Source organism: Lissotriton vulgaris, chromosome 1_2 (assembly GCF_964263255.1).
Source record: "Lissotriton vulgaris chromosome 1_2, aLisVul1.2, whole genome shotgun sequence".
Classification (NCBI taxonomy): domain Eukaryota; kingdom Metazoa; phylum Chordata; class Amphibia; order Caudata; family Salamandridae; genus Lissotriton; species Lissotriton vulgaris.
In genome coordinates this window covers 19,712,819-19,724,936 of record NC_141686.1, presented here as the reverse complement: position 1 = coordinate 19,724,936, position 12,118 = coordinate 19,712,819, and the positions used below count along the sequence as shown (strand labels likewise).

The following is a 12,118-nucleotide window of genomic DNA, read 5'->3' as shown; positions in this document are numbered from 1 at the left end:
AGAGGATGCCCCCGAAAACATTACAAAATATGGAAAAGGTGGGCAGATTACAGGGGTTTGACTCTGGAGCCTCCAGCAGACCCGGACGATGGGTTACCTACGAATGAGGGCCTTCAGGCCTAAAGAGACGCAAGATGCCTAATACAATATAATCAAATGATGGAGGCTTATTGTGATCACATGCACCGGGTTAGGGCGGGATAAGGGGTGGGTAGCGGGGATGTTGAGTAGCTGGGGTTGTGGGGGAAGACGGGGGGTTGTTCCTTTTTATTGATTGGGTTTGTAATGATACTGAGACATGTCTAACTACTTGGCAGTAATCTCCTGACTGTGGAGAGCTGTATTTATGCCTTTACCTAATCAATCAATAAAATTTGTTGTGAAGAAAAAAAAGAAATTCACCCTTTTCATCCTTCCTTTGACTTCTGTAACACCCTGTCCGTACTGTGACCTGGAAAGCCTCAGTGCTGCAACATGGAATGTACCCACAATCTAGCTCTTCACCGTCCCAGTCAGTTTCATTGCACGCAGAGCAGGAAGATTCATCAGGGTCCCATGATAAGCAGAAGTTGCAGATCAGCCTCGACAATGTGCTATTGAAATTTGGGCAACATTTAAAAGGCATGTTCTCCATACCCATGAGTCTTTCTCAGGCTTTTGCCTCTGATTTGGGTCCAAAGCAGTCTGAGATCGCATGCCTTCTGCTGAAACACAAAGTTCTCGCATATGGGAGTTTTCATTTGGCGATGTTTAAGATGTCCGTTTTATTGTCTCAACCGCACGTTGGAACTCGGTAGCACGGAAAAAACATCAGTCTTGTCGCGGCTAGCATGACTCACGGGTGGGGAGTTCCCGCAGGGGAGGGTTTCATTTTTTTTTAAACTTACATTACTGGGTCCCGCGCCGCCTCCACTCCTGGCCGGGTCCTGCGTTTTTCTGCTGCTTTCTTGCACTCCTGCCTCTGGCAGGAACAAGAAGCAGGCAGCCTCACTCAAGCCAATTACAACACTGCAAGCATTGTGATTGGTGGGGACAGCGCACAGCCGCACACCTTTGGGGAGGCCACAGCCTACATAGAGAAAATGCAAAGTGTGCATGACTGGCCAACCAAACAGTCAGGGCCCACAGCATTGGGCAAAACACTCCTCCCAGACCCTCCCACCCCCAACCAAGCACACTGGCGTAACGAAAGTTATGAGTGCCACCCTGCAAAGTAGATGGAGGGGCCCGCTCCGAATTGAATCCAGAGCTTTCAGGCCCGACTACTGTGCTGAGGGAGCCCCAAGAAACTCGTGCCCCCCCCCCCCCCGCACCACAGAGTAATGCGGGGGCCTGTGTTACATCACTGACCAGGCATATCCTTCTGCTTCTCGCACTACGAGAAAGCAGTGGGGCGACGCTCCTCCACCCTAAAGGAGGCGCCGCCCCTATGCCCCCTAGTTCTTAGTGGGCTAAGGGAGAGGGATCACGAGTCACTTGTTAACCTGAAACTTTACTTGTAAGTAAAACAACATGCAACACCTGCGCTTACCAGTAGATAGAAGCAACGTGCAAATAACCCATGCTTCAAACACTACTGTGTTTCAGTTTTTTCGATGTAAACTTTTCATGTTGTGTTTTTTATACTCAGCTGAACTATGTTCAACTTGTTTTCTCCCACATTTCTCTGGACTAGTATATATTGAAGATTGCGCAAAACGTTATAGTAATTACAAAAGGGCGGGAAGAAAGAAATGAATGTATATTTACATCATTTATAACAGATAGACATTCCTAAAGTAAATATCCCTAGAGTCCTTAATAGACATTAGAAAATTGTTAAGAGATGATTTGGAATATTAAATGACGCAAGCTTTCATGGGATAATACAGATTTAATATTCGATTAATTAGAAGACAACCAAAAAGAGATCTGTAACAGAAGAATAAAATCAAAATAAAGATCATTTATAACGTGTCAATTTTCTAAACGTTATATGATAAATATAGACTGAAAAATACTACAGAAACAGACAGAAAATGTGATTGCAGCTCAGGTTGTAGAGAAAAACCAAAGCACCACATTTGCATCGGTTCTGAAGCCAATCTCATGCTGCGGCTGCATTATTCTGGCCTCTGCGTTCTCTGACGTACCTTTGCAGGTGTTCTCGTGCGTGAGCTCGTACCCGGTTCCGCAGCTGACCTCGCGCTGGCAGCGAAATACTCCGGGCATATTGATGCACACCAGGCCTTCCTTGCAATCATGGGATCCGACCAAACACTCGTTTATGTCTAGAAATAAGAGGGTGAGCATCCGTGAGCTACAGAGCACATAAAGGGTCAAGGATGTCGTACACGTGAACAGGAAACACCTATGCAAATGGAGGGTAACAGATTACACGCTAAACTACATGAAAACAATACCAACTTCTTTCTCTCCAGAAATACCACGGTTTCTAAATTGATCCTATCCTTGAAACTTTTTTCATTATCGTTTATTAGTTATGTGAAATCATGTTGAATGTCTTGCATGTTTGCATAGTTTTAAAAAAGCGTGCATGCATGAACCTTATATTCAGGCTGTACTGATGGGAGTACATGTGCCTATTGCTTTCAGGTCCTTGTAATGTACCAGTTTGCCCTTCTTGGGTGTCGGGTAAGATGCAAAGTTCTATCTAGAAGTTTCAGAATTCACAAAGCTGAGTAGTACTTTATTGTATACATTATAGAACATCGATTGCAATATTACACTAACTCCAGTTAAAAGACAGGCATGTAAAGATGAAACAAATACATCTTAGCAATTGGTAATACAACCATGTTTGAATCACAGTAAAGTTGCCTGTTTGTAAGTGTTTTGGGCGTACACCGAGTTTTTATAGGGTAGAGGTACATTGGAGATATAGTAAACATTTTGTTTTCTTTAAACTTCACATTGAAAGTTTTTGCATATAAGAAAGTGTGTCTATCAAAAGCATTCAGCAGTCTTTAATTGTAATAAGGTATTTTCTAAATGAGGATTGTGCAATAGATGTCAGAACTACATGGAGAATATGTATTTTAAGCTTTTATCCTCTGCTTTAGTACAATGACAACAGTATTTAATTAATACAATATTGTCCATTGTCCATAGAAGGATAAGTCCGAGATCAAGCTTCAGTCGACAGTGCGGCTCGAACAGTGGGGCGTAGAAGATCTGAGATTTAATAGTGGTGTAAGCTTCTGATAAACAGCTTTTCCAGCCTTTGGACGATTTTAGTATGGAGAATCTGTGAACCACAGTGCAACAATGCAAATAATTTAGATTTTACTGCACTAATGACAGCTCCAATTCCCCTTCCACCAATTGGCGATGTTCATCTAGTTTCCAGCTTTGCAACATGAGAATTCCAAGTCTGCTTTTCATCTATCATTATCCCAAAATGAGGATAAATTGACACTTGCTCAATTGATGTTGTACCCAGGCTTATATTTTGGTCTTTGTTAAGTTATCCAGTAAACCGTCAATATTATTATATTCCTGGAGTTAGTTCAGTTGTCATCAGAGACCCATCACAAATCAAATACACGAACACCAATAATTATACATACACTTGATGAATGCATTCAAAATATAGGTCAATGGCCCAATAATAACGTACTTATTAAATTCCCCAAAAATCTAATAGTAATTAACTAGGACGCATGGTGCAGGGCTCCAAAGGACTGGGCCCTGATGAGGCAAAAAGCAAGAATTTCTACCCCCAAAAAAATCAGAACATAAAGCTGGTAGGTAAACTCACAAGACAAGGAGAAGTTAGAGGAGGACTCCAAAGAGGTGCACGGAGAAGGGAGTATGGAGAGGGACGCGGATTCTGGAGCAATGGGCCTGAGAGAAGATGTGTGGTATTTGTGGCCCTTGGGCCAAACCGGAAGGATTGTGGGTCTTAGAAGGTTTGCAGTCATCCAGGAGACCCAGGGCTAATCGCCTGAGCCTGGTGGGAGCCTGTGTGGTGGCTTAGCGGTTCCAAAAAAGAGGACTGAAGGTTACTGCAAGAGATAGCTCTGTGGATATCTGAAGCGGGGTGAATAACTGGAAAGGCGAGGCACTCAGACAGAGAGAGAGGTGAAGATCTGAGGTGGCCCAGAACATCACCCAGAACAAACAAAATCTAGCACGCCCAAAGCGAATAAATCATTGAGGGCAAAGACCCATTTAAGTGCCATAAAAGAGGCCAACTCATTAATCAGAAAAGGGAACCCACAAAGGTTCACCACAGAGGGGAGAACCAGAACAACAAGGACAGAAAACTGCCTCATGATAGCAATAAAATCGCCCTTTGACAATTTCCCTAAAAAACAAAATGAAAAAGTCAAGGACACCTTGTTAGAACAATACAGTTCGCACTGGCCTTATCTGTACATGAAGAGGAAAAAGCGGCCAATGAGAGGATGCGAGTTTCTACTCCTACAGAACAGAACCCAAACAACAGGGTTAGCTGTAGGGTATGTGTCGGACGTTAAAGCACGGCTGGGGCAGCTATTACAGGATCCTCCACCACAAAACGGGATCTCTTTGAATGTGACGGAGCAGGGTTTTGCAGAATAAAACCTGCTTGGATCAAACTTCTCACTGTGTTGATTATTAACAAAAAAAGTTGTGTGAAAATTAACCAAGAAAAGACTAAAAATGGGTATTTGGGAAAAGAGATGGGGAGAAAGTGAAGACTGTGCAAAGGTGCTGGAAAAAGACCAGTGACTTCCATGGTTTTCGAGAAGGCCAAAAACGCAAATGCTGTTTGAAAATATGTGTATAATGAGTAGTGAAGAGCAAAGCATTATTAGAGCATTAATAATGAAGTTTTGTTATGACCTGATAACTATTTGTGTGTTTGCTTTTCCTACAGAAAAGGTACCCATTACTGTTCTGCATAGAAGGCCTCAAAATTCTTTTTAGGTTTAATTTAAAACGTAGGCTGCAAAAAAATATATTTTGTCCTTCAAAAGTTCCTGACGATGGCCATGGTTATGTGGAGGAAGTAATAAATGTTATAATGGAATTTCCTTGCCGACTGGAGAAAGTGTTCTTGTGGATTATCGTGCTGACATTTTTTGATACAAAACAATTGAGCGACATGTGCAAGTTGCAGAACAGATTATTGGAGTTTCCTCTGCTGAAGGACGATGAATATGTTTTTCTCAAGACAAAGGAACTGTTGAGAATTAGGTGTGTTGGGAGCGAAGTGATCAGACCCCCCTTGGCCTAGACCAATCAGATTTTTGAACTTTTGAATTTTGATACATGGGGGTTGGATCTTTAGAGAATTAGGGTATAACTATAACTACTAGTGTTAGAATTTGAGTAGGAGAGAGACTTTGCGAGAGGACAGGGCAGTGTTGCCGTTTCCTTACTTAACTGGCTGGCTGATGTTCTGCTCATCCTGACTCTTTAACTTTGCTCCTCATATCCTTGTGAGGGTGCCCAGCTTACCCTTCAAGCCGGAAGGTAGCTCTTCTGACTATTAGCATTCCGTGCAATAGATATTTCTAAGTTCGTATGATATTCTGAATTTGCATAGATATGATTTGCAAATGCTTCTTTGTTTTTGTCTCTTCATCTATCCACTCACTTATGGCTCATTGAGAGATGTTATAATGAATTATTGAACTGTTGTCTGTTTCTCGTGTGATGATCTGTGATTCGAGCTGTATTGTATTGGATGAGCATTCACATTCTTTAAAATTAGATAAAAGCAACTTGACAAGTAATCAGACACTGTCATTGTTAATGTACATTTGATTATAATGTGTTATATTATTTCTCTATGTTTAGGTCCTCATATAAGATTAGGACTCTGTTTTACCTTTGTCAATCCCTTACAACTCTAAAAGGTCCATCGGAGAGAGGCCCACTTAAATATGAAAATTGAGAACCCGTTTTAGATTACGCAGCGAAAGGGACTGATGTTGAAATTGGTTTCGGATAGTAAAATTTGGCAAAGCCCCTTTCTGCTGCATCAAATGTATATTGGGAATTTGAAAGTGGATCCAACAGTATGTGCGGAAAAAAGGAAAAAGATATAACACAAATTAAAGAAGCAGCCACAGAGAACCTAAAGCAAAAGGTGAAGCATACAAATCATATTCAACAAGCTTTGGGACGCACTGCATGGACTTTCAAGGGACCATGAGTCCCAGGATTCCACAGGGCAAGAGAGGAGGCTCTGCAACGATTCCCACCTGCCATTTATCAGCCCTATAAAGCACTTGTAATATCCCCGCAACGCGGGCCATGCCCGGGCAAAGGGAGGTCTGTCTTCGCCCGGAGGAGGCTATGCCACCTGCCCTTCATTTGCCACTAACCGCACTGAGCATTTTGTGTTTAGTTATACCTATCTGTACTTTCATCCACTACCTGACCTTGTCTTTGACTGACTTTTGTTGACCCATTAGTCGTTAGGTCTCACTCTGCAGGTATACCATGGGCAAACAGAGGGTTGTTACTATGCAACCAACGCCTGGCGCTACCCTTGATGGCTTCCTGCAGCGAGCTGTGGGGCGCATGACTAGTAGGGAGATTGATCTCCTAAAGGCGTCTGTCTCTCATCTCTGCCAGAGTGGGCACCCAAGCAACCTTGTATCCCCTTGGAGCCCAATACACTGACTTTTACGTTTGCCCCAACACAGGCACACCTGTGCCTATCGAGATTCATGAAGCCTTGAACAATCCCTTCGGGCGCGAACTCTCCGGATGACACCAAGGCCCCTGAGATCGGTGACCATTCTAGGAGGGATCACTTATTATTCATCCCACCTAAGTCAGGAAGAGACAATGCCTGGGGGGTAAGAGGAAGAGAGTGGAATGAGGGGGTCAAGTCCAAGCGACAATGTGCTGGGTCCCCTGTTGCAATGCTCACCCCAGCTCTTGATTTGACCTTGGAACCCTGCCCTCTTTCTCCAAACCATCTGCCGACAACTTTAGCAGGCATAGCTGGGGAAGTGTGCAGGAATGTCATATGTCCTCCTTCACTAGTGTCTTGGGCCCAATTTTGTTCTGTTTGGAGAAGGTGGAGGAAAGACTGGCCAAATGAAATGACGCTTTGCTGGTGCATCATACAGCAAGCTCCCAGTCACCTGCTTCCATAGGTGGCATCCTTCGTGTAGGCTCACCAGTGTCATCTATGGCCGCAGCTGGTCCTGGTGTCATCCCTCTGTGAAAAGAAGGTGGTCTTGGCCAAGACAGGGCCACTACTATGCCCAGGCCAGGCCCACAGGATATTCCTGGAACTAGAAGTGAGTTGCGAGCCCAGCGTATATGACTCTGGGTCAGAAGGAATGTTAGAACTAGTCTCATTCAACCCCCTTAACCCCCTAGGGTGCATACTCTGAATTTCCCGCTCCAGGATTTCGTGGATATATTGAAAACATTCCTTCACAGAGCCATGACATGCGTGAAGACCATGGCCAACTGATTAAAGGTGTTTCACTGGACTAGTATCAGACTGGAAAGCCCTGCACTTTTGCAAAGCCAGATCAACCTTGTTAGCAGTCCCTTGCACGGCTACACCTCTAACCCTCATTCTTTTGATTGTATTGTTATCAATACCAGAGAAAGAAGGATGACCAAGGATATTCTGACCAGGCTAAATTTTGCTAGGCCTCCAAACGCTGCGATTAAGGCCCTTCCTATTGGATAGTTCTATAAACCACAGGTGTGTTTGCTTACTCTGTTGCTGCCTGGAAACCCTGTCCCCACTTCCAACAGGTGTGCCCCATCTCATACCTGGATCAATTGGATTGACCCTATGGCAAGGCTACTGCTCAGGATATTTGCTACCTGCTGGTGGAGCATGGGCCTCCAAGGATTGCCGGAGATATCATGCCTCCTTCGTCTATTAGTGACAAGTCTACCTCCTCTCGGGGTCCTGGATGTGACAAAACCCAGCCACTTCTCTTAGCTTCATGGAATGTTATGGGCCTGACAAATAAGTGGGATAGGAACGACTGGCTCAAATTTAGTGATTGCTATGTGATCATCTGCCTTCAAGAGACCTGCCTCACTGACTGTTTTCCTGGATGGGTATTCCACCAATTTCGCACCAGCCATTGCAGGGGCTATGCGCAGGGCTGAAGGGGGCCTTATTACCTTTATCTCCCTTACACTGCCCGCTCCGGTGACTTATTCATATTATGGCTCTCTGTACTGCCAGATGATTCTACTTCAGGGCCAATCTACCCAAATGCGATTAATAAACATGTATAACAATATCTTCTGATTCACCACTTTACAATCATAGACTTCTGACTCTCTCTACATGCCTTGCACTTTGTTAAAAAGACCATTGTAGACCAACCCCTCCCTATTTCATTTTCCAGGAACCGAGGAGTGGTTAAAAAATGGTCGAAGATCGATGAAACCACCTTCTTAACACAGCAGGTGGTTTCCTCAGGCCCTGATTTTCTGAAAGGCCTTGTTGGTGATTATACACAGGGCGGTGGCAAGGAGCTTCTTCAGACTTATGATAGGATCTGTGGTACGGAATATGAACTATTTCTGGTCCCAATTAATTTAGGGAGCAAACCGCCAGCTAAGTGAGTTGACTCAAAGTGCACTAAGGCACATAACCAGTTGCTAGATGCTTTGAAGAAGAAACCCAGACATCAGGCTGTGGTTCAAAACTGCAGAACTTTATAACAGACCACCATTAGAGCAAGGAAGAGTGCTATTAGAGAAGAAGCCTATTCATCCCTATTGCAAGCAAGTGAGTTAACAGATAGCAAAGCATTGTGGGCAACAGTAAACCGCAATTACTTTGAGAAAGTTAAAGGCCCAGGCATATAGACATTGAGACTAATTTCGCCGGATACCGGTGTCATTCACTTCACGAAGCTCTATGCTAGCCCTGATATGGAGAATATAGCCACCCTAAACCACATTAAAATCGATCATCAGGTTCGCCCTTAGGTTCTTCTGTACTCCTACAGCCCCTGACGACACGTTTTACTGCCCAAGAGGTGGAACCGATTGAGGTGCTATTGGCAATAGCCATCCAGCTGCCTGGTTGGGCATGCCGCTAGGCCCAGATGGGATTCCTCCAGATATGTTTAAAAGCATCTACTTCCTTATGGGCTCCTCTCTTGACCAAGGTTCTCTAAAAAAAACGAATAGTTTCTTACCTGTCGGTGTAGTTTTGCAGCTTGAAGATCTTTCTGGATTCACTATGCTGTGCATTATTCCGCGATCTGGTGGTTGGGTCCGGATTCGTAGTCTTTATTCTCTTTTTTTTTCTTTTTTGTAGCCCAGGTGGGCGTCGACGTCCCACCATTTGGTGCACCTTCGTGACGTCGGCACGCTTCCTGCGGAAGCTCCCACCCTTGGGCGCCATCTTCGGATTCTTTTTTTCTTTTTTTTTTTTTTTTCTCTGTCTCTGTGGTGAATCCATGGCTATGTGTATTAAACTTTCCTTCAACGTAAACTTATTCACGTATATTGTCTTGTTAAGCGTTCCTATCTTACTCTATGTCCTTCCACCTTCTCCAGCCTCATCTTTCTGGTGGAGGTGGGTGGGTTCGCTAGTGAATCCAGAAAGATCTTCAAGCTGCAAAACTACACTGACAGGTAAGAAACTATTCGTTTTGCAGCGTGAATCTTTCTGGATTCACTATGCTGTGCATAGATTTCGTAGCGGTTTTGTCACTCATGTGGCGGCTGGGTGGAAGATGAGCGTTGGTTGTTAAAGATATGTTGAAGCACTCTTTGGCCCACTTGTGCTTCCTTGTTCATCTGCACATCTACGCAATAGTGTTTAGTGAAAGTGTGCACTGAAGCCCATGTTGCCGCCAGGCATATGTCTTGGATGGGCGTGTTTGCCAGGAAGGCGATCGTTGCCCCTTTCTTTCTGGTTGAGTGGGCTCGTGGCCCCTCAGTGAGCTCTTCACCAGCTTGCTTGTGGCAGAGTTGTATTGTCTTGGCAATCCATCTTGCTATGGTGTTCTTAGTCACTGGTCTACCCAGGAAACTCCTTGCGAAGGACACAAAGAATTGTTTCGTCTTCCTGTGTTCTTTCGTCCTTTCTATATAGTGCATTACTGCCCGCCTTGCGTCCAGAGTGTGGAGCGCCCTCTCCGCGCTTGACATGGGCTTCTGGAAGAAGCTAGGTATCTGGATACTCTGGTTCATGTGGAATTTAGACACTACCTTGGGCATGAAATGCGGGTCTGTCCTCATCACGACCCTGTCACTGTGTATTTGTATGTACGGTTCTTGCAGCGTCAAAGCTTGTAGCTCGCTTACTCTGCGTAGCGATGTTATTGCTACTAGAAAGGCTGTCTTCATTGTCAGCATTTGTAGTGACGCTTTATGGATGGGTTCAAACGGTGGCTTCATGAGTTCTGTCAGTACCACGTTTAAGTTCCATGCCGGCGGCGGCATCCTCTTGGGTGGCGGTATTCTCTTCGCTCCTTCCAAGAACCTTTTAACTACTCTGGAAGTGAAGAAACTTCTCCCTGTTTCTCCTCTTGTGTATGCCACAATCGCCGCCAGGTGAACCCTCAGCGAGGACGAGCTTAGTTTAGCTTTGATCAGGTGCGTGAGGTATCTAAGTACTGTAGACTCTCTCGTCAGTTTTCTCTGCAAGTTCTTCCTATGGCACCACTGCGTGAACCTCTTCCATTTTTCCCCATAGCACTTCCGCGTGCTGGGTCTCCTTGCTTCTCTCAGCACCCGAAGTGTGCTCTCTGGTAGTTTTAGATGTGCGAACTCTAAGTCCTCAGGAGCCACGCTGACAGGCTGAGGCTTTCTGGCTCTGGGTGTAGAACTTGTCCCCCTTCCATGGAGAGAAGGTCTCTTCTTTTTGGGAACTTGTGTGCTCTGCCCTGCGACATCTCCATAATCTTAGAGTACCATGTCTGCCTCGCCCATTGGGGAGCCACCAGGATGAGAGTCATGTTGCTCGACCTGCACTTGTTCAGGACTCTGGGGATCAGTGGCGTCGGTGGAAAAGCTTAGGCAAATTTCTTTGACCAGCTTATCCATAGGGCATTCTCATGGGACATCGGTTCCTGTTCCCTCGATGCAAAGTGTTGGCATTTTGCATTCTGACGTGTTGCAAACAGGTCTATTGTTGGTGTGCCTCACCTCCTGAACAGTTTCTGTGTCTCCTGGCTGTTCAGCTCCCATTCGTGGGACACCGACGCTTGCCTGCTGAGCCACGCCTCCACATTGTCCTTCCCTGGCAGGTGTATGGCAAGCAGGTCTATCCTGAGTGGGATTGCCCATCTCCATATTTCTTGAGCCAAGCTCGACAGGGGAAATGACTGAGTCCCCCCTTGCTTGTTGATGTAAAACATTGTTGTGGTGTTGTCTGTCTGTATCATCACCCTTTTGTTGTAAAGGTGTTTTTGGAAGGCCTTGAGGGCCAGCAACACCGTTTTCAGTTCCAGGTAGTTGATGTGCTTGACTGCATCTCCTGGGTTCCACAGACCCCTCACTCTGAGCCTGTCCGTGTGTGCACCCCATCCTTTCTGGGATGCGTCTGTGGTGATGGTCACAGTTGGGTCCGGTGGCGTTAGAGGTTTCCCCATCGTTATATTCTCCTTCGTCCACCATTTCATCTCCTCCTGCACATTGTGCGTAACAACCACTAGATCTTCCCAACTCCCTTCTGCTTGTGACCATTGCTGTTGCAGCCACTCCTGTAGTGGTCTCATCTTTAGACGAACATTGGGGACCAGGTGGATGCATGACGCCATCATCCCCAAGATCTTGCTCACCGTCCTCACTGTCAGAACTTGCCCCCTCTGGTAGTGAAGTTTCTCCCTCAGCAGGCTGAGTGTTCTCTTCTCGCTGGGTGTTACTCTGCATTCGACCGTGTTGATCAGGGCTCCCAGGAAGATTTTCACTTGTTCTGGGTCCATGGAGCACTTTCTCCAGTGGATGGAGAAGCCCAGGTTCGAGAGCGTTCTTGTGACCTGTTCTGCGTGAACTTTGCACCTCGTGTAAGAGTTTGCTTTCACAAGCCAGTCGTACAGGTAGGGGTACACATGTATACCCTTCCTTCGTAGGTGTGCGGCCACCGCCACGAGGCATTTGGTAAAGGCCCTTGGCGCCGACTTGAGTCCGAAAGCCAGGGCTGTGAACTGGTAGTGGTCTTCGTTCACCT

The 12,118-nt window shown here is 45.5% G+C and overlaps 1 protein-coding gene across 2 annotated transcripts in view; it reads right to left on the bottom strand.

Moving 5' to 3' along the window:
* The window catches only part of FBLN1 (fibulin 1), a 911,174-nt gene that overhangs the window by 668,508 nt on the left and 230,548 nt on the right, over positions 1 to 12,118 (bottom strand). For both annotated transcript variants that reach the window (XM_086952749.1, XM_086952748.1), the window contains exon 7: positions 2,133 to 2,270. In XM_086952749.1, the coding sequence (XP_086808875.1) occupies positions 2,133 to 2,270 (138 nt within the window). The remainder of the gene's footprint in view (positions 1 to 2,132; positions 2,271 to 12,118) is intronic.